At 37.6% G+C, this 23,966-nt stretch overlaps 1 protein-coding gene across 1 annotated transcript in view; it reads left to right on the plus strand.

Annotated features, from left to right (window-relative positions):
* Positions 1-858: 858 nt before the first annotated feature.
* Positions 859-23,966, plus strand: part of INSC (INSC spindle orientation adaptor protein) — a gene marked incomplete at both ends in the record, with an annotated part of 93,992 nt that continues 70,884 nt past the window's right edge. Inside the window, one exon of the mRNA XM_080618840.1 lies at positions 859-911. Within this exon, the coding sequence (XP_080474966.1) occupies positions 859-911 (53 nt within the window). The remainder of the gene's footprint in view (positions 912-23,966) is intronic.

Raw genomic sequence — 23,966 nt, forward strand, 5'->3', positions numbered from 1 at the left:
TCATTCATCTCTTAGTTCTTCTTGAATCATGGATTAATCTTTTTCCTTCAAATATATCCTATTATTACATTACTTTTCCTCTGGCCACGTAGGCGAGTGGGAATGACTTCACCTTTCTTCACCTCCCTAGCTTGTATTGAGAATATACTTTGACCTATAGTAAGTAAGGCCCTAATGTAAGACAGGACAAATTAAAAGTAGAGGGAGAGAGATGGCACTTTTTATGTGTGTGAAAATGAGGAGCTTCTTCCTCCTTTTTTGCCTCTTTCTACGACAATAGTGTTTGGATGTGTCTCTTAGTTACCAAGTAGAAAGGAAAAACATGGAGGAAAGATGTCTAGAGCTTTTCAAACTGATAGAAAAAACAAACTTGTTTAACATGGAAGGACCCCATACTTCAGTGCCTTAGACATCAAGGACCTTTCTCTAAATGTAGTACTAAATGATCCTGAAATCACATGAGCATACACTTGCTTTCTCTTGCAGTCTTTGTCACAATAACCTGAAGAATTACAATCACGCTAATAGTTCAAGTTAATTCAAAATAAATGATGCTAAATAATAACTTAGAAGTGTTCAGCCCAGATGGCTATGATCTGTGCAGTAGTCCGGGAAGTTCAGGAATATGTGGACCCTATGTTGCTTATGTTCTTAATGGCCTTTGTTATCTGTTGGAATTGTGTGGTAGCCTGAGGGAGAGGCTTTTGAATTGTTTATAATGAGCTCCACAGATCAGTAGGAGAATGCCATGCCACCCTGGACTGAAGAGACCTGAGTTTCCCTATGTTTACTAAACAACTGTTTGTTTTCTTTCTAGATTCCAGCCTATGGAGAAGTGCATGTAAGAACAGCATAAATATGGCTTTTAAGGGTGAGGACCACTTAGATTCCCTTCCATTACCAGTTCAGCGGTAAGTGGTGCACTCTGTCATCCAGGCTTGAGTGCTTAAATATCTCTAAGGCTGCAGCTGCACTTTCCTTTGAGGATCCAAATATGCTTAAAACCTCATTTTTAATGTGGAAATCTGGAATGCATTTCTCTAGGCATTTGCAAATTTGCATACCTGAAGTCTGGTAAATTGTGACAGTGAATATGCAGCCATCATTTTAAATGGATGAACATGTTTGCAGTAGAGATGTGTCTCTATTTACTGGATCAGTTCTCTGTCATGATGGAAATCACTGGAACTGACTGTACTCTGTGAAAACTGCTGAACACTATAAATAAAAATTTGTTTAACCTGGTTGACTTTCTTCAGGTTCAGGTACATGATATGGTATATGATATGAAGTTTATAGTATAATCTCTCCGATCTCTGCTGCCCTGATGGGACCAGAAACATTGGTGATTCTACTAATCAATTGCTTTTAAAAATCTGGCTGTTGGTTGTCATCTAGTAGCTATATCTGCATAGTATATTTTCACTTTAGCAAAATGGACATTCCAAGAAAAGGAAAAAATAATACAATGACCTTTTGCATTCTCATAGAACTACAGACTTCATGTGTGAAACAACTGGTTTTGTGTTGTGTTGTTTGGTTTTTGTTTTTTGTTTTTTTTTTTTTTTCCAATTTATTTTATTTTTGGTTAGTTATGGTGGGGGTTTTTTTTGTGTGTGTGAAGGGGATATATGACTATTGAATGCAGAAAAAAAAATCAGAAATAAAAAGGATTTAAATTTCAGTCTTTCTCCTAGTCTTCTCTCTTTAGGTCAGGTTGTAATATTTTATTGTAATTAACTGGCTGCTGACATGCAGTCTCAAAATGAGATGCTTTTCTTCATCAGGAATTTTATATTTCTCCATCTTTTTCTACCCAAGTTTTCTAGCAGATACTTTGGTAATGCTATTAAGCTCACAGTCAAAGTAAGACTGCATAAGTATATTGTCTTCTGGAAGAAATCCTATGTGGAGGAACATAGTTTGGGGATCCCATGTGCCAAGGTACTATTCATTAGATTCTAGCTGTAACTGTAACTGGTGGTACTGTTCATTAGATTCTAGCCAAAACTTGCTTTGGAAATAAGTGAGTCCTAGAAGTCCTGAATAGCCAAGCATGGAGTGGACTAGAATAAACAGTAATGAGCTGTCCCATTATACTTAACGAGTTTAATTTTTGTTCATGGGATGGAACTATGGAATATTACTTCATATGCACATAATAGAGAAGACAGACTAATGACTTTACCATGGAAATGCTCAGGCTAACCCAATAGTCAGATAAAGTGTCAGACATCCAGGTTAATTGCTTGCTTCTACTGGGTTCCAGAAGCTGAATCCTGGATAAAAAGTCAAAGAAGCTGTTAAAGCCAACTGCTGTGCCAAGAATATAGGTTGGCAAAAGGGCCAGTGAAGTCTCTTACTGTAGTAGAAAACTAGCTGCGAACAGAACCAAAGGCAGTAGGTCCTGTCAATGGCAAGGGTTGAGGGTGGCAAGTTTTGTGTGCCAATACAAAAAATGGGGAAGTCAGCTGCAGACTGGAAATGTGTGGTAGTATGCAGCTCTCAAAGGTAGCAGCAACACAGAACTGAAAGCAGTGTATTATGTAAGCTAGAGATTTCTGAAAAAGGAAACTGCCTTCAGGTCAGTTCTACTGCATTCAGGGAAGCAAAACTCTGCCATACTATGCGAACAAGACCATTTCACCTTACATCCACTCTGCACTATTATGTATCTTAGCACAAGAAGTGATCTGGAGAAGTGTCATGTAGTACGCACTATATTCTGCAAACAGCTTGGCTCATCAGGGCAATTATATATGGTAAAATTTAAAAATAAATAAATACAGTCCCCCACCCCCAAGAAAATATAAAGCTCTTATTTTCTACATGTGTTCTGAAAGAGAATCCTTTTGCCTTTTGATGAGGGTTATTTCAGAGAAAGTCCATGCAACAGAATAGGCAAACTGAATTTGTCAGTGGTCACAGGTGTGAAGGCACAGGGAAGGCTGGAACTGAAAATGAGGAAATGTGTTTTTACTCTGATTTTTTCAGAAAGGACATACTGTGGACTAGATCAATAAAATCAGGAATTGTATGAAATGCTTTTCTTGATTATTCTTTTTAACACTCAACATAATAGCACTTCCAAAGAAATGGGATTTATGTGAGATTAAGTTTCTCTGGATTAGATAAAGGTGTGATATGGATCCTGTAGGGAATTTAAAAGGATTATGTCAGGTTTCAAAATATAAGATGCAAGTATTATATATTTTTATTGATCCTGCCACCAAGCCTAGAATGTATGTCTGTCCCAGAATTCCAGTTCATGCTCTTGCTTTTTGTGAGAGGGACTCGAAGGCATGTACTGCTGTGTTCTGTCACAGGGAAAAAGTTAACACAAATCCAACAGATAATGGTCCTGTGCAGCACCACAACCATGTCTTGTTTCATGTTTAGGTTAGATTGTTTCAGAAGTAGACACATCCCCAAAGAATGCCTGTCTCCAAAGGAAAAGCGTACCATAAGTATATAAACTGATTTCAAGTGTTTCCACAGCAGCCATTCTAGTCAAGTTATCCTGTCTATATAAGGAAATTGGAACTGAGGCCTTAAGCCAAATCTCTGTACTGCATGAGTTGTTGTTTACACTCTTCTTCATCCCCAGGTTTTGTGGGAATTCACAGCTTGTATTGGAAAGTCTCCAGAGTACTGAGTCACTTTCTAGTGGTTTTCTAATGTACTGGGAGAACTAATTTCTCTAGTTGGTACCTAGACTGCTATGGATACAGTATTTAAAACTATACAGTATCTGGTGGAGGGGAAAAGAAACCCAACCAAATTACTGTTATAGGAACTTTATTTTCCTGTTTCAAAGTTAGGAACTTACAATCAGTGATAGTTTTGTGTCTCAGGAGAGAAAACATTTGGAAATCAGTTTTATAAAACAAATTAGTTACTCTCCAAAAAATGTCAGTAGTCCTGTGTAGAGCACTTCGCAGGACTATGAAAAATAATGCTGCCGTCAGTGATGGCCAGTTCACTATAGCATGTGTAGTGTGTATATTTTCCTTAGGTATGCATATATATCCACATTCTGCAGTACAGCTATTTCAGTATAGCTTTTGAAAAATGTGACCCTTTCCTCACATCTTTCTATTGGTATTGTTTTTCCATGTTTCTGGTGAATTTTTCCAGATGTAAAGCCACAGACACAGTCTTTTGCTTCTCAGACTACATGTTAAGTTCAGTGTGGCAATTGTGAGAAATACAATATGATGAGGCATTTTCTAAAGAGGAATGAAGGTTTTTATGGAAATTAAGTAAAAAACCACCACAACTGCCACAATCAAAAAAAAAAATACAAAAAACCACCAAACCTAAGCAAAAACAAATCAAGCAAACAAAACCAACCAACTAAACAGAAAACCAGACACAAAACCTTATTCTTGATGAAAGAGTTTGAAATTTGGCCTGTATGTCTTGGAAGTACTCTCAGAAATGAAGTGGGCAGGGGAGCAGAGAGAATTTTTCTTCCTGATCGTCAGAAAAGCAGTGCTGCTGGACTGTTTGGTACATTGTCTAAGCATCCTTAGAGCTTCAAAAATCAATGATGATACTGGTGGCTATGATTTCAACTCACATAAAAGGGGCAGTGCTGATTATTTAATTGTTTGAGTTTTTTGATTGTTTATGAAAGGTCAATACTTTGAATATGAGGACTAGGAAGATAAACCGAAGAGGTGTCTATAGTTCCTTTTTTTCTGATTTCAATATTGTAATTATGTGGTTTTCTGGTATAAGTTTGCATCATCATTGGGGTATAGATGAGAATTTTTGTCACTCCTTCAGGTGAAAGTAATGAGTCAGGTGAAGTTCCCGATGACCAGAAAAAGGGAAATATAACCCCCATTTTCAAGAAGGGGAAAATGGATGACCCGGGAATTACAGACCAGTCAGTCTCACCTCTGTGCCTGGCAAAATCTTGGAGCAGATTCTCCTGGAAGAAATGCTAAGGCACATAAAAACAAGGAGGTGCTTGGTGACAGCCAGCATGGCTTCACTAAAGGGAAATCCTGCCTGACCAATTGGGTGGCCTTCTATGATGGGGCTACGAAACTGATGGACAGGGGCAGAGCAGCTGACGTCATCTACCTGGATTTGTGCAAAGTGTTCGACACTGTCCCACACAACATCCTTGTCTCTAAATTGGAGAGATATCAATTTGATGGGTAGACCACTCGGTGGATAAAGAACTGGCTGGATGGCTGCACGCAAAGAGTTGTAGTCAGTGGCTCCATGTCTGGCTGGAGACTGGTAACGAGTGGTGTCCCTCAGGGACTGGTGTTGGGACCAGTCTTGTTCAACATCTTTGTCAGTGACATGGACAGTGGGATTGAGTGCACTCTCAGCAAGTTTGCCGATGACACCAAGCATGTGTGGTTTGGTTGATACGCCGGAGGGAAGGGATGCCATCCAGAGGGACCTCGACACACTTGTGAGGTGGGCTGATGCCAACCTTATGAAGTTTAACCGTGACAAGTGCAAGGTCCTCCACCTGGGTTGGAGCAATCCCAGGCACAGCTGCAGGTTGGGCAGAGAAGAGATTCAGAGCAGTCCTGTGGAGAAGGACTTGGGGGTGTTGGTCGATGAGAAAATGAACATGAGCCAGCTTCAGTGTGCGCTCACAGCCCAGAAAGCCAACCGTATCTTGGGCTGCATCAAGAGGAGCGTGACCAGCAGGTCGAAGGAGGTGATCCTGCCCCTCTACTCTGTCCTTGTGAGACCTCACTTGGAGTATTGTGTGCAGTTCTGGTGTCCTCAACATAAAAAGGACATGGAACTGTTGGAACGAGTTCAGAGGAGGGCCACGAGAATGATCAGGGGACTGGAGCACCTCCCGTATGAAGACAGGCTGAGAAAGTTGGGGCTGTTCAGCCTGGAGAAGAGAAGGCTGCATGGAGACCTCATAGCAGCCTTCCAGTATCTGAAGGGGGCTATAGGGATGCTGGGGAGGGACTCTTCATCAGGGACTGTAGTGACAGGACAAGGTGTAACGGGTTAAAACTTAACCAGGGGAAGTTTAGGTTGGATATAAGGAAGAAATTCTTTACTGTGAGGTTGGTGAGGCACTGGAATGGGTTTCCCAGGGAGGCTGTGAATGCTCCATCCTTGGCAGTGTTCAAGGCCAGGTTGGATGAGGCCTTGGGTGGCATGGTTTATTGTGGGGTGTCCCTGCCCATGGCAGAGGGGTTGGAACTAGATGGTCCTTTCCAACCCTAACTATTCTATGATTCTATGATTCTATGATTCTATGATCCTCTGATTAAAGAAAGTAGACAAGACTTTCAAATCTAGGTACTTATGGTTAAGTCCTTTGTAGCATTTCACCTCTCAATATCACTTCCTCAATTGGATACCCCAAAGCACGAAAAGTTTGCCATAAGGGACTTCTGTGGAAGAGACAAAAATAGTATCCAGGTTTCCTGTCTTCCAGTTCTTAATCAAAAGACAGTCCTTCCTCCTTTTGTTACTTTCTTCCTTTATTTGTTGAACTAAAGATCTGAGTCCTATGAAAGAACAATATGAATGAGGTCATGTCATGCATATTTATAGCCTTAGATTGCTCTTTCAAGTGTACTATGTATCTGCAGGTGTTCTTCTAACTTTTCTAGAGGATCTGCTTAGGTGTCCCATTTTATAAATCAAGATCTATGTGCCCTCTGTCAATAAGAATGTATTAGAGCATCTATCAGCTTCTGAGAAATCTGACTTCATTCCATTATGTCTTTTGGGGTTTTTTGAGGGTTTTGGTTTTTTTTTTTTCACCTACTTTATTTGTCCTAAGCATTTTTATTTCTTGCAGTGCTAGTTTTCCATATCTGCATGTAGATCTGTTCACTGTGCACGCACACTCTGGTAAAAAGAACTGTACAAGCTGGAGCAACTACGTGTGATCTGCACACTATGTAAGAGATGGAAATTACTGAGGGAAAAAAAGCAAACTGAATCAAGCAAACACAAACCCCTCTTCCCTCTCTCACAGCCAAACAAAAAAAACCCCCAAACTCAGAACAAAACCTGAGAGTTGGTGTTTGCCACGGTCATATGCATAAATCAGTATGTTCTTAAAATTCAGATTTGAAACTTTTTCCCAAAGTAATAATCTATGCTTCTCTAACATGCAGCAAGAGCAGGGCTTTAGAAGTTCTGTGTGAGAAGCCGCCCACAGAGCTGACACAGAAGCTTAGCAACACACCTATTGATGGCCCTAGAATTAACAGTAGTGTAAGGTACAGAAAACTAAAGTAGAGGAGCCACCAAATTTTGTAGTATAAAAATTTGAGATCACTTTGCCTTGATTATGAGAGAAAATACTTTTTCGCAACTGTATTTCCCTGTCTGATTATATGTAAAGACAGATGAAATTGGTATGTGGAAATTCACAATGTGTTTGTCCACTTAAATACAGGGGAAATTGGGGATGACTTGGGCTGGGGTTAAAGAGTGAAGACTTGCAGTAAAAGAGAAAAAATTATTGATTAGTTTCAAAGTCCAAGGAAAACACTGAAAGATTTAAGGAATCCGTAGTGAGAGAGAACCCAAGCCTTTTATTTTTTCTGTGCAGATGATATGAACTGGGATACCATCTTGTTACAGACTTCAGGGAATTCTGGATGAATTCATATCCAGAAGGACCTTGACAAGCTGAGAGGTGGGTCCATATGAACCTTATGAAGTTCAGCAGTGCTAAGTGTGAGGTCCTGCATGTGCAATCCCAAGCACAAATACAGGTGGGGCATTGAGAAGAGGAAAAGAGGCCTAGAGGAAAGAAGGGGCAGGATTTTTTATGAGGGAGTACAGCAATAGGACATGGTGGAATGGCTTTAATCTGAAAGAGATTTAAACTAGATATTAAGAGAAAGTTCTTCACTAAGAGGATGATGAGGCACTGGAACAAGTTGACCAGAGAAGCTGTGTCTGCCCCATCGCTGGGGGGCTTTGAGCAACCTGTCTAGTGGAAGGTGTCCCTGCCTATGTCAAGGGGGTTGGAACTAGATGATCTTCAAGGCCCCTTCCAACCCAAACCATTCTATGGATCTAGGTGAAGGAAGGTGTTCAGACAATAATGCAACTCTGCCAGAATGCAAGGTTTTTCTGAACCTTTTCATTCTAATAGTTTTATCACTGTATGTTCAGTTCTATAACATCCTGTAGAAATGTATTATATTACTTTCCAGAGCTACGCTGTAAACCACTTGATGTTCAATTTTAGAAGTCACAAGAGAATTTTGGCTTTTCACCCAAAGGAAATTTGAATTTGTTCATTATAATTGTGAAGTTATGGCAAATTTAAAATGCAAAAAGATTGATGAGTTTAAAAAATCTGTTCAATTGGTCTCATTAGACCTTTTCTCATTAACATTGTAATTTCATATTTGTGACTTGCTGTTAGTTGTGAACTTCTTTAAATTATCAAGCATGATCATTTATCCTGAATCCCTCTTGTCAGGGTCAGTAGCATGTTTCTTAGCATGTGACACGCAAAGCAATGGAAGGAGGTCAAGCTAGTGGTGGTATAGCCTATCATAGAAGAAAATTGGCTGATTGTTTTCAGAATCGTATTTTTGAAATGTGGGAGTCTATAGAAAAGTCTCTTTTCTTTTTGTGTATTACAGAAATAGTAGTCCCCATCTGCCCAATGAGTATCTTGTGTCTGGGACTTGGTATCCTTTTCAGAAAGAACCCTTGGGTTAATGTCTTTGAAATAACAGCAATAGAACTTGTCTGAATGCTAGGTTACGTTATCTGCCAGAAATAGATATACTTTCTGATTGTGTCTTAAAACCTATTGCATGAAATTTTTATTGTGACACCAAGTTAGTAATCCTGTCATTTTTACACTCTATGGCTAGCTCTTCTAGCCATTTTTCTTATGGCTTTGACTCCATGGTTTGTGCTTCTCTGCAAATTTTCCCTAGTACTAGGCAAGACCTTTTCAAAGAATTCGGTGTTGTTTGTGGTCTGTTTTGTTTACTTGTTTTTCTGTAGCACATTTCAGAAGAGAAGCTAATCAGGTTTACAAATATTCTACCAGTCCTGCTGGATGCCTGTGCTCTGTTTTCAGAAGAGTCTTGCTAGCTGTTTCTGTGTTTAAGGTTTTATATTGCACATGGGAGTCATCTTTTATGTTTGTGAATCTACCAATGTGAACGATGCATTAATTGACACAAATGTTTTGATTTCTTCTAGTCTACCAAATGTTTTTACTGCAATTTGATACTTGTCTGCTTTGTGAAGTCTGCTAGTAATGTAGATGGATTTCTGGAAGTTTAGGATATATTTGCTGTACTATTGGAAGCTCATAGAAATTTTTAGTTGTGAAGTAATGATATTGTAATCTTAGTCCTTAAAATTGGAATACTATTTCAGTATTCCCTGCCTGTTATTATAATGACTTACACTTTATACATGTTATATCATCAACAGTTTTTGGCTAAGTTTTGGCATAATCTGAAGTAAAGTATCTAGATGTCTTGTTTATTTGCCACGAACTCTTAGGAAAGACCTCCTAAAACCTACCATAACAGTTGAATAGCTCCTCTGATTGAGTTGTTGTGCAATAATGTTATGTTATATAACACTGTTTCAGCTGTGGGTAGCCGGTGAAGAAGCCACATTCTTGGCTTCTGTATTGTCTATGTGAGTTTCCTGGCATCAAAGAACACTAAGCCTGAACTGCAAGTGTACTCTTTCCAAACCCTATGTATTAACTGCGGGGAAGTGGTATATAGAAGGAACCTTTCCCAGCAACTGTATGGCTAAACAGGAAAAATGAGTACAGTGTAAGAAATAGTACAGCATGACAGGATCAGAACACTATGATAGCTTGATATGTCTGTGACACATAAGGTCGTAAAAAAAAGAGAACCAAATAGTCCACCTCTTCATGCAACTCAAAGAGATCAGCTCAATGAAGGGATCCTAATTTTCAAGAAAGCAGATTCACTGAATGTGCTATGCCTTGTTATGCCTGATGTATGCATCATGCTATTGCAGTGTTGCAGATTGGTAATGTTGAATGTCACCTAGCAGCTGCTCTCAGTAAATTTGAAGAGTGTGTTTCTGTTCACAAAAACTTTTTCCTTACATGTGTTATCTTTCCACTGTTTTCATGATGGTGTTGCCTGGCAAGTGAGTTCACTAAACTCTTTATAACTGTATCTATAACAGAACAGAATGGTTAATTTTCCATACCTTGTTATTTCAGAGGTGTTTTCCCACAGTCAGATTTTAAAAAATAGATAAGTTCATTAAGGATATTTTAATGATCCTACTATGACTTGTCTTCTCAGTTATTTATTTTAGAAATACTAATGTCATACTGTGTTAAATACAGTATTTGTCACATCAGTTCACATTTTCTGAGTATTTCTTCCTTGCTTAATTGTCTGGTCTCTCTTAATCTGATTCACTGCTGCCTGGGAATGGTGGGATGATCTTGTAATCAGTTGTTATGTAACCTGTAACGAGCAAATTTATAAAGCCAGCAGAACAATGCTATGACTTTGTAAATGGTTTTTTGCCTTTTCCCCCTTTTGACAAACAGTATCATGATCTTGAGAAATGTGCTGCTCTGACCCAATTTTCAGTCTCATTAAATTTGCTACTGTCTGTTAGAGGCTGGATTTCTGAGTTCATATTAACCCTGAGGGATTTGGAATGATGGAGTGAAATGCTTACAGGAGTTTAATATTAAGCTGAAATACAGCTGTTAGCAGTACCAGTTGATTCTTTTTGTTTCTTACAGTGTTTTAGAGAATGTGATGAAGCATATATGTGTGTGTGTATATATATGTTATTTAGGTAATATGGCTAAAAGACTATAGATACGTAAAGTTTTACTTGTGTTTAAAGCAAAAAAGAAAAAAGCTTTTTGTTATGTTGCATGATACTTCAGGTTTGGGTTTTTTCCTTTTTTTTTACCTGGTCCTTTGTTGAATACCTGATTGTTGAAGTTATTCCAGGGGTACAATGGAAATATATAAAATATCTATGTTAAGAACATAGTATTCTGTCCAGCTAAAGCTAATAGGAATATTTTTCCACTAACATAAATGCAGCAAGACTGAGCTGAGAATAGATATTAGATAAGAGCAAAACAGGGGAAATCTGAGCAAATTATCAAAGGAAAAAGGGGAGAACCAGGAAAGAGTATCAAAGTAGACTGAGATTATTCAGTTGATGGCAATATTGTTGAAAGCAACCTTTTAGAAATTGCTACAGAGCAAAAAGTTCTTGTTTAGTATCATCTGAACTGTCAGATGAAAAAGATTGTTTTGTTTTGTTTCTGTCCTTCCTTTTTTCCCCAAGCATTTTATTCTTTGAGGGGTTGGCATTGCAATGAATGTGCTCTGTGCTCAGCTGCTGGGTGAGAGGTTGATCTCAGTGACTTTTAAAATGTGTCTTTTTCTTTCTAAAGTGTGAAGACAGTCCAGCGGAGTAAACTGTCACACAGTTGCCCTACTGTAAGAGGGTGATATTTCAAAGTGTGCATTAGACTCAGCATCATTCTACTCTAGTTCCAGTTGTTGCAAATGCAAGCTCCTCAATAGATGATCAAATTGAGCATTTTTTACTATTTAAATTAACACTTCAATATCAATTTACACACCTCTTCAACTGATTTCACAACCAAAAAAGAGAATTTGTTTTTTTTTTTTATTTTAATGTCTGCTGTGACATGAGAAACAGGGACCTTGCTAGTCATTTGCAACAGCTCCTTAGTTTGTGTTGCATAAGCCAATCCTCCACAGCTTACCCACTGAACACTTTTCACACAGGGGGTCTTTAAGCCAGCAGAACACCAGCCTCATAGGACTGTAAGTGCAGTGTAACATCCAAGAGATGTGCCAGAAGACCATGGTGAAAGAAGTCTGCAGGCACAGAGCATCACCAGTGCTCTGTGTGTGCTGTAAGGACTATGGTAACAGAAGTGAAATCTAGAGCAGACTGGCAGTTGCTTTGTCTGCAGTAGGGTCAGAGCTATACTGCAGTTGCATCCACTCTCAGCCTTTGCTAGTGCTAGGTAGGATGAATCAGGCCCAATGTCCTCATGAGGAACTAGAAAATAAAGCTTTAGTACTCTCTTCATAATGGTAGATGAGTTCAAGCCATTTGTCCCATTATCATTGTGAACTTTCCAGCATCTAACAATGATACTGCTCCCTGCTTACAAATCAAATTTCTGTGTGTGTGTGTGTGCGCACTTGTGGGAGACACAGAGAAGCTCTTTGCAGAATTCTGTTTTTTTCAATTAAAATGTAGGACAGCATTTGGCTATCTGCTTGTTAATTTGACGTAAAATGGGGACATGTATGATATACATTCAGTACACAGTCTATTCATAGTGTAATAGCACAGAAAATTTTATTTTAGGTTGTTCCTCTAGCAAATCTGTGCAGGATCTTTTGTCTCCAGAAAGACGCTTAAACTGCATTTGGAAGTAATGGAAAGGGCTCCATATGTTTCAAAAATGTGTTGCCGTTCTCTTTGTCCTCTCTACTTCTATCTTTGTGGGCATTTTTTGAATGATCCGTTCTCTTTGAGGCTTATAACTGTTATTTTTTACAAATAATAACTCTCTCTCATGCTTTCCCCCCATTGTGTCTCAAGGAATGCTTTGACCTCACTGCTCTATTTTGTATACATGATGCTTTTGACAATGACACTAGAGATTTTCTCGGAATTGCTTACAAAGGCTACAAAGAAAACCAAAACTATGTGGGGTGGTCACCCCTCCATTTGTATTAGCTTTTTATATACTTCGTGTCATTCTTTCTCCCCTTACTCATCTGGACCTCCCTCGATGTGTGTTTGTACATAGATGTGGTATTGGAAAAGCATGCTTAAGTGGAGCACATATGAAGAACAGGTGAAGCCACCTTCAATACTTTTCATATGCCTCTACACAGACTATCCATTTTATATTCTGAAGAAATGCCTTTGGAAAATATGCTCACCTAGACATTAAATCAGGAAATATAAAACTGATAAGCTGGAACATGTGCTATATTTCACAAAGGTAATACAGAAATCTTACATGTTTTTTGCAGGTATGTTAACCTTAGCTTTATTCTAACCTATATATAGCCTCCAGTCGCTCTTGTGCTGGAGTGCAGCAGTACTGCTTTTCAGATTAGGTCCTGAAGTAAGCAGTAACTAGAAGTGAGGTTAGTTATGTTTTATATCTCAAAGAGCTTTAACAGTGAAAACAGCCCACTATCATCAGAGGTCTGTATACATCTCTGAAGCTTGTTAGGACAAGTTTTTGCACTTTCAGCAGATAAATGTGGTACAGATTTGCTAATTTACTATGGTTACATAAGAGAAGACATTAGAATTTTGACATTCTTTTATGCCAGATATAGTTGAACGTTTTGCTAATAGGCAGCAAAATGAACACTTCTGCAGTGTTCTCAAGAAATTTGAAGATAAACAGTTGAATGAATCTTATATGCAGGCAAAAGATGATTATTTCACATCAGCTTAGATCTGTGAATAAAACGGAAGGGAAATAAGGTGGTGTAGGACCATTTATCACATCTTTGCATTTGTTTTTCTCAAAACTGAAATCATGCAACAGATTAATAAGAATTCTGATTACAGTTGGCTGAGAAAAGATTTTTCTGTTTGAATATTTCAGATTTCAAAAATATTTCTCCCTATGTAAAGGTAATGTTTCTTTTCTATTCCAACCAAGCATTTGAAAACAGCAGAATGAGTTCTTCTTTACCTCTCTCAGATAGCTTCTATTGCCTAGAAATATCCCTTGAAGTGAGCCAAAGTTCAGTATAAATGCCCTAATATTTTTTTTATATATATTGATAGGCAAATGCTTCCAGCAGAATCTATTGCATGAGACTAATGTTAGAACAACAAAGATGGAATATGGAGTTAAAAGTTAAAATGTGTTAAAGGAATTGCTCTGTGTTCTGAGTCATATTTGTCCTGTTAGCATCCCACAGGTGCTGTGGTTTTAACTAGCATGGGTTGCATATATGTGCACTCTTCATTGACTTCAAGTTAAGTCTGGTATGTAAAACTTTTCTGACAAAAGAAAGAAATGATTAGGGAAAGAGAGAAACAAAAAAGAAAAGAAAACACAATACCCACTCAGAAAATGTCTGGCCACTGCTAGATCCGATGTGTTACAGCATTTTGATATTTGGCTTGTAGTCCCCTGGATCTAGTCCTTTTTTTTTTTTTTTTTTTTTTTTTTGGTATGAAATATCATGGGATTTGATTTAAACGTGTGTTTCTACAAGTGAGCATATATGTACACATATATGGACACAAGTAAGATAATGATTTAATTGGCATATTGCCCTGTTATAGTTTCACTCGTGTTATCACTCACCATCTTTCCAAACAGTTGTGAAGTACAGGAAAGATTAGTTCCAATAAGGCTTTGTTCAATAGAAAATCCAGCCATATACTTAATAGATGAGGTGTGCACTAAGACAAAGTGGTATTTCCTGAATACAGGAAAAGGATTCAGTCCCATCCCTCCGCAATCCAAATAGTCTTGAGTATCTCAAGTCTTCAAAACTTCTGAGTTCATGTCAGATGTCTGGAAGGTCTGGAGGGGGGTAAAAGTTGGAAAGGTAAGAGAAAAGCAAAGAGATAAGAATATAGTAAGAATATAATTTCTGTTGTCAGTACAGATCTGGCAAAATACAGACAATGTATTTAGTGTTGTTTTCACTGATTCAGTTATAGGACTAAGTTTGCAGCATGCAGCATTGATTATTATCCCCCTCCTTTTACATAGAGAATTGAATGTAGTTGAATGTAATTGAATGTAATGGGAAATTCTAGTGAGCTATTATTGTTTATAACATTGCCCTCTTCACACTGTTGCTAACGCCTCTTTCTTTGACAAGCCTTATTGATGTTTCTTTTCTGCTGTCCACTGGAAATGAGTTGGCTTCACCTTTTGCACATAGCAGTAGTGAGAAGCAGGAAAGCAGGGGCACTTTCTTGTTTGGTTTGGGAGGGGGAGTGGTGGTGATTTATACCAGTTTCATTGGTAACAGAGAATGGAAGTATCTGTCAGTGCCTTTTGAAGAGCTTATCTGTTTAAATTATTGTTTTCTGGAATATTCTGGAGGAAAATTCAGCTGCTTTGATTTTTATGCATGAACTCCAGTCTAATAATTTAGTTAAATGAAACTTTTGCACAAGGGGGGCACTGGAGAGAGAAACTCCATTTCTCTTTAAGTTAGAGATAGCCCCAAATGTACAGTTTTGATCCTGTTTCAAATGTTCAGATTTAGGATCTGAGTTTCAAGGTATTGTTTAAGTCTTTCCAGAAGCAGGTGTCAGGTGAAGGGTGGAATCTGAATTGCAAAGCTTTCTGCTTGCTGACAGTTTGCCAAGTTAGCGCTGAGATTCCTGCTTGAATTTTTGTATTAGTTGCAGCTACAGAAAGTGCATTCTGCTTGAGAACTGGTAGACTCTGAGAAACTGTTGAGCATGTGCTTTGAAAATATTATGAAGTGATGAAAATCCTTAAGCTAAAGTGGTTTATTCATGCACTCTGGAAAACAGTAGAACATAGAAATCACATAGAAAACTGGATCTACTTGTATTTGCTTCTCTATACAGTGAAGTCAGTTATTTCATTTTCTGATTATATGATGGCACCAGGAAAGGATTGTTAATCAGACACTGAAGTGCTTTTTTCCTTCCTCTGAAGACTTTACTCTCCTAATAGACTGACAAAGGAAAAGTAAAAGAGATTATCCAATGAATAAGCCACTTATTTTTTTATCAGACACATATTTCCCATTTGTGAAGTTCTGTTATCCCACAGTAATTTGTATGAAGAAAAATTAGTTTAGGCTGGTAGTGATAACAGACTTAATATTATGGAACAGTTTCTTGCTTCCATTTATGATACGATTTCACATCCAATTTACTTGGTCTACTGTGAGGTATCGAAAAGCATTACAGCAGGACAAAAACCTAGTTCCACTTATCCTTTAATTGTTTTTAATGCAAAATACTGTACTGACATAAAATACCCATTTATTAATATTTGGTGCCAGAGGCTAATTCACTGAACCTAGGATGTATTATTGCAAAAACAATGGTATTCACTACCCTTTTTCCCTCTATTAGTTGTTTCCCAGGTCACTTTCACAGCCAGTAAGAGTTTATTAATGGTAAATAAATAATTAAGAAGGGATATTGACTTATTTTTGTGCAATGATACTAGAATGATTTTTTTTTTTTTTTTTTTTTTGGTGGAAAACTTCATTGTTCTGTTTTTAATGTACTGCAGGAGATGGAGCCTGCAGCCCCTTATGAATCATGGATAACTCATTTGTTCCAGATTCACTGACAGTGACCCAAACCCTGCTCTTGCTAAATGAAGAGGAATAAATAGATATGCTGTTTCATCCTACTCTCTAAGAAGGCGGAAAAAGAAGAGATCTTTTTTTCTGTCTTCACTTCTTGCCATTACTTGTAATATTTTCTCAGTCCCTGTAAAAGCCACCTGGTTCTATCCTCCATGGTATGTAATTCTTTTCACCTGCTCCCTTCTGAAGATGAGATTGACACCTGTGCAATAGGGCTTTTGGCAGCAAGATTTGCTCTCTCCCTTGCTCCTCTTTTACATCTGAGATTACCAGAGTTGCTGTGAATAGCAGTAAGGTGAAAAGTCCTCACTAATGAATTATTTCCAAGGAGCAAGCAATCTGCAGGATTCCTAACCCTCTCATCTTTACTTTCACCAGGAAACCAGGCTGTGGTTGTTTCCTTGCCTCATTCATCATTTTGAAGAACCTTCCTGAACTCTTGTCTTTTTCAGGTTTTCGAATCCAATTGCTTTGGATTTTATATTTTAATGAAACTGTTCTACCTCAGGAATTCTTCACAATTCAGCTGTTGTCCCTCATTTCAAAGCAGCTTTATGATGGTAAAAATAACTACTCATTTCCTTTCTCCTTTTGCTATTTGGCCTTCAGAACTCCTCTCAATGTTGCTTTATAAAACTTAGATTTTTGTCTATCTCCAGTACATGTGTTATAGTAGTATCTGAAAGCTCCAATCAAGATCAGAACACTGTGTGTAATGCCTAGTGCAAAAGCAAGAAAGTGTCACTTGATAGGCTAATCAGAGGAGAGAGAGTGTAGCAGAAGGATGGCAGGAGGTGACAAAACTTGTCATAATATTAGTAAAAAAGCAGAGTGGAGGTCAGATTTTTAAATTTCTACTCAAGGAGTCTATCCACTAGATCACCCTGCTGCTCTGAGAAAATTTATTGTGGCTGGAGGGCTACACAAGCTTTAAGTAATACAGAAAATAAAAATCTGGCCATGCACAGCAAAAAGCATGCAAATATCTCCTGCATCTGCTTGGCTCAGGGGTCTCTCCCTGGCAACAAAGCAGTGGATACTTATGCAGAAATAAAATAGTGGTATCAAAAGAAGGAGGGAAGAGAAGCCAGAATTCTGAATTACATTCAAAAGGCAGGAGTGAAACAGGGTCTCGTCCAATTAGATCAGAGCCTTAGACACAATCTGTTGTTTGGGAGGGACGTAGTGTGTAGAGAAGGAAATGTCATATGTGTATGTGCACACATACACGTGCACACATACACATACACACAAAGTGTGTTATTGTACCCTAATTTGAATATAAGGAAGGGTCAGGTTGTCAGATTAATGTAGCAGGTCTGTGTTTATTAAATAGCCTCTTAAGAGGTGATTTGATTATCTAGGACTGTAGTCTAGCATATACTGTCAGTTATGCTTTTTCTAATAAGACTTTTATTCAGGAAAGCATTTTGATATATATGAATACTTCTGAATTCAGTAACTGAGAAGATTAAAAGAAAAGAAGAAATGCTTACTTTATGTAATTAGTAAGGAGTAGACATTAAACACTGTTATAATACCCTGACTGAACAAAGACTTAATTTCTAGTATGGACAGAAACATTAAACATCTAGTTTTGACTGTCAAGTGCATGGAAAGAGAAAGAAATGTATCTGAGGGAGAAGCAAAGCATAACTCACTCTTCAAAAGGCAGGAAAATTACTCAGGTTGCTGAACTTGCTATCAAACTTTTATAGCAATGCCAAGTGGAAAGTAGCAAAACATACTGCTTATATCTAAGGAGTGAGAGAAGGTGGAATAAGACAGAAGTGAAAAGTAAAAGGAAGAAATTCTAATAAAGAATTGCAAAAGGTTTGGCATTAAGCAGGAAAAGGGATGAAAAACATGAACCTGCCAAAGATGCATTATTATTGAATAATAACTTTGTTTCCCCTATTTTCCATTTTAATAAAAAAATTCAGTGGAGATTATAGATGTAGTAATTTACCAGTAAATACTGAAAACAGTAGCTATTAGGCAAAGGGTAAAAATGGGAAAGGGTAATGGCAAAGGTTATTTTTGAAAGCAGGGTATTAGAAGTAGACTTCAAGTATTGAAGGGATGAGTAATTGAAATCTCAAGGTTATGCATTTAGAGGCTGAGAACAAGAACGTCTGCAACAATCTGTAGCTCACTCAATGGAAAACAAAATTAGGGGAAGGACCTATGCGTGCTAGTTGATAATGAGATGACTGTGACTGCATTTGCCAGTAAGATGTGATGATGAAGGCAGCAAGATCAGTTCTAGACTGTATGAAGTTAAATATTTTTGGAGATAGGGTGTACTAATGTCATTATTCAAGCTACTGTGAGACTTCATTTGCTCTAAAGGATGATACCAAGTCTTTCAGTAAAAAACGAATTTTTCAGCAGCTACAGATCTATCAGCCTGTTTAGGGCAGGGGGATTGGAAAGAGGCATAGTTTCAGAAAAGGAACCTAAGAATTTTTTCTTATTAGGTCTTGCAGAACAGAAGCTGAGAGGATGTGTTTGCTTTCTAGAAATGCATTGGAAGATTAATTCTTATTTTAAAGGAAAGATGAATCCAAATGGTAATGAACTAGCTTTTAAAAACTTTAGATTAGAAATAAGAAACTTTTAACCATTGGAGCAGTACAATTCTGGAATAGCCACTTAATAGAACACTTCTGAGCCCACAATAAATTAGAGTTATCTTTTTTTAAAGCCATTTAAGAACAAATTATCTGATATGATTGCTTCTGGTATCAGAGAGTGGATTTGATGATGTAAGATTTAATTTTCAGTCCTCTGAAGCATATAAGCATGTGCATTAATATTGAATTTGTTTGATTAGAAACAGCTTTCTTATTTAAATGCTCCTATTAGGTATTTTTACCAACTCATTCTAGTAACTATGACACAGTTGCTAGTTTTCATCTTTTTAACTTTTCTGTTGAAGAGTTAATGTTCTAATGTGAATTTTAGAAAAGCCAACATCAGGCTATCCTTTTCTTACCCCTTTTTAGACAGTTTTAGCTGGAACTGCCATGCAATAGATGAGACTGAGGGTCCTCAGATTTCTGTAGTCTCCTAAGTGATACTGATCTCATAACTCCTTGTAAAATGGTTCTTGCTTCTCTCATTAGGCAATCCAGGCTTTACTTAATCAGTAGGGTTAGGACCTTAAATGAGTAAATAGTAAAGGGTGAAAGGCTAATGGTGCTGTTCATAATGCATGTCACAACTCCTTTGAAAATGGCAGAGAGCTGTAGTGTTTGTTGTTAAACTAGAAATTAAAGCAGATTCAGAGGAAGAGGAAAAAAAAAAAGTTCAACAAGGCACTGGTGCTGTTTTCATGGACTCTCATGTTAGTCTCCAAATTAGTCCTCGCTTGTGATTGTGAATGAGCATTGCCATGGTCTGTGGCCCCAAATTATTTCCAGTGTTGTTTTTCTCCTCTCTTTCATTTCTGTTTCTCCCTGCTAAGTGTGTATAAAGACTTCTCTGTTACAGCATTTTGTTTTTATAAGGCTATGAGGAATATTGTCCTCTGCAATTACAAGTGTAGCCTGAGAATCAAGAAGCAATGAACTGGGATGAACTCTGATTAATATCTTGATCATATTCTCCCCTGCTGATGGCCTTGTTGACTTTTCTGTCACACAATGCATGGAACATACCCAGCTATTTATGGGAGTGAGAACTTTGTATGTATTCAGTAATTAGCAATTTAGATTTATGTTGATGACAACATCCCTTCAAGATCATTGACATACTGCAGTTAGCAAGTTGGGCTTGAAAGTAGTAAAAGTGTTCTGAGTAGATCTGCCTTGTGATGTTCCATCAGGCTATGCTGTTCTGCTTACATTGAACTATATAGAGTCAAAGTCATGGACTATACCATTGTGCCCACAGCTAAGACCTGTCAGCTCTGGTACCTCATTTTCAGGAAAAAAAACCAAAATGACAAAACTGTTTCACGTTCTTGCAGGACCCAGGCTGTCATTTGCAAAAAGAACAGGAGTGGTGGGATCTTGCCTCTTCAGCAGTGCTTTAGTCTGGGAATTGAAGAATAGTTTATTTTTTCAGGACCTAACCTCAGATGAAGGAAATAGCTATTTCATCTGGCTCATCAGAGAATTTGCTTGAAGAACTAAGGGAATCTGCTTACTTACTGCAGAACAAATGACCAAGTAACATGCTGAACAAAAGAACCAATATCCTTCACAAAGTTTGGTCAGCAGTTTCTTTTTTTAGCTCGATATATAAGTTTGTTTTTCTTTGTGCAGGACACAGAAATGCCCTGTAGTTTGGCAGATTTGGCTAGGTGAGCAATCCCAGCCCAGAGAACATCCAAGCCAGTGTAGTTGATGAGTGCATACTACTGCTGAAATGAACTTGCAGAGGAAAGCAGAGTTTAGGTGATAATCAGTGTCCTGCTGTAAATGGGTTATCTCTGACCTTCAGTTAGTAACTGACTCTCTTATCCATAGACAGAATGAAATAGGCTAATTTTTTTTTTTTAAAGTGCTCCATCACAGAGTTCCACTTGTCAGATTTGATGTTCACCTTCATTTCTAGTTTCACCAGTGGTCAAATGGAGGTTAAAAAAATTATAAGCACGTAAGTAACTCATACCAACACATTTGGGTGAAGGGATCTAGGAGCAGTGGATTTATATTGGCAGTCCCCCACCCCACTTCAACATGGACTCTCAAGCAGCAGGGTCAATGAGACAGCAGTTTTTTTCCCCATCTAAATCATATTGTCCAAATAGCAGAGTGGCTAAAATTGCCTGCTTCTAAGTCTGGTAGATTCATCAAGTTGGATGATGTCCATCAAGTCTGATCTGAGTCCATAACAGTTTACTAAGTCTAAATATGCCCAATATCACAGGGTTCACCAAGCTAATTGGTTTTGGAAATTTTAGTCCGTTTACTAGTTTGAAATGATGCTACTAATGCAGTAGTGTTCGTTGCAAGTAGAAATTAATAGTACTATACAAATATAAATTCAATAGACATATTTTAATTGGTGATAATTGACATTAACATACTGTTTGTTCAGCTTTGCCAGTAAACAGGCATATTAGCAGTCTTATACTGTCATGAACTCTCTGATAACGGTTTATTTGGCATTTTCTGCCTTTCTGTCAGGAAATGGTATTCTTTTGCTGCTCTCTTTACCTTCTTGTGAACTCAGTAGCTTATGTGCATGTTAAGACACCTACTGTTTTAGCAATGTAATGTACCAGGCACAAATTAAAAATCTATAAACATGGTTTGAACTAGTCCTTTCGCCTTCTGACTATCCCTTTAGTCAACAGAGGAAAGGACCTGGCTCTACTTAAACTCTAACCATATAAATAAAATTAATATATATGTTTATCAGAGATTCTACATAAGCTAATCAGCAAGCTTAACTGGTCTCTAATAGCTGCTTTTTGTGTGGTGGTTTTTTTTTTTGTTTTGTTTTGTTTGTTTGTTTTTGTTTTATTGTGTCTTCCTTATGTTCTGTAGTGTGCCAGTAAGTCTGTGATGGTAAAATATTTCCAGACACTTTTAGAGGGGCAACTTTACAGTGAGGATTTCTCAGAAAAACACAAAGATCTGAGAACATTGGTGCAGCACTTAGCACTAAATGATTTATGTGGCATTTTAAATAGGTGCAATGAAGTTCTAGTTAATTCACACATCACACCTTATACATTACAACTGTTTATGGTATTTTTAATTTCCTTATAGACATTTCTGTATTGGTAAATGCATAAGTTTTCACAAAATGCTGTAGCCTGACCACAAATGCTAAATTCTAAGTTTCGTAGGCTGGTCTTCATTTATCTCCTTCCAGAAGCTGTATGGATGCTTAACAAGGCACAAGCCATTTGTGGTTTTAACATGTTATCTATAGTAGCACTGATTTTGAGGCATCTGGTGGTTTGAGCAACTCCATCACCCCAGAGTGCAGATGCCAAACTGAATCTGGTGGTGCTGAAGTTTCAGTACGTGGCAAGGAGAGGCCATTGCTGGCATCAGGTCAGGTGAAGAGACCAGTCACTAGAAAAGTAGCAATATTGAAATGTCCCTAGTCAGCAAAAAAGTTAATACCACCATTGTAATACATTTGTATTTTACTTGTCATCTTTGAGTAGTTCTGGTTTTGTTACCAATAGTTAATTCTGCCCATTGGCATGCTTGATTCTTGAAAATAGTGGTAATGCCTCTATTACTTCTGCTGCATGTCCTTGGGGTTTAAACCTACTCCTAAATTAAATGGAAGTGTTAAAGCATAGAAGGGTGATCAATGCTGACTAATAGAGTTCTGCCTTCCACAATATGCTTCAGAATATCTGGCTGACCACAGTGCACTTCTTAAGTTGTTTTGAGAAATGTTTCAGGAGAAATTGGTAGACTTAGCTATAATGATAGAGTAATCATTCAAATCAGGCAAATTAAAATACCATTTTAATATAGCCTGTTAACATTTTTCAAAAGCTAGGAATTAATTTGCTTTTTATCAGTGTTTTCTAAAGGTTTAAATAATTTGTTCTAAACCCGACTTTTGTCCTAGTGAAGCTGGAGTGCTGGTGTTCTACTGGAAAAGAAGAATGTAAAACCAAGGGGAAAAAAGAACACATTGCTTGCTGCATCAGTTACAAATACCAAATATTCATAGACCTCTGTTACTTTAGGGATTATCTACAAAGCAAGTGTGTTTGCTTAAAAATCATGAATCTGATTCCCAGCTACCTTAAAACTATTCTGTATCTTCTAAGCTAGCACTCTAGCTCACTCTATAAATTTTTGCTAAACTCAGTGCAAATACAATATAATGGAGCTACAAGGTTCTTACACAATTATTACTGTGTAAAGCAACTTGAAGATAAATAAGAGCCATCTCTATGGTTCTTCACTAAATCCTTCCACAGAGAGTTGAGTTCTGCTGTCTATTGTATTGATGTAGAAACTGGCCCTTGGTATATTGGGTGCCTATGTATAATTTTCGAAAGATGAATCAGAAAAAAATTTGAGATGATTTATGTTCAAGGAGAGGGTTAAATCCATTCAAGAAGTTGTTTGTTGCCAATTAATTACCTACCAGTAATTAAAATAATAAATTTGAGCACAGTTGTAAGACTTGGCATTGACTTTCATTGTAAGCCTATCTGGAAGCTGCACTAAATACTACTGTTAGTATTGGCAATAAATCTGTCAAAATAGGTGAAAATGTTTAAAAAGGCTAAGAAACCTTGAAAACATGACTTGGTTGAGCAGAAGTCTTTACACTTTATAAATATGACCACTGGAATTATTCACATGAATTGATCAGCTCAGATTTTAACACAATGTTATAAAAGATGAAACTTCTGCACTTAGTGAAACTCAGTGCTAAAATGGAGGCATAACTCTTTTTCATTATAACATTTGCAATTTAAAGGAAGAAGTGTATGTAAAGAGTTCCAGGCTGAAAGTCAAACAAATGGTCTAGTTGTTAATTCTTCACTTTTGTATTCATGTAGTACCAACATGAGAGAGCACAATCCTTTAGATGTCAATCCATCTTGTCTATCCTAAAGATCTTGTCATTCATTAGACTGCTTATGAGATGATAGAAAAT

The sequence above is a fragment of the Psittacula echo genome, assembly GCF_963264785.1.
Source record: "Psittacula echo genome assembly, chromosome: 5".
Classification (NCBI taxonomy): Eukaryota; Metazoa; Chordata; class Aves; order Psittaciformes; family Psittacidae; genus Psittacula; species Psittacula echo.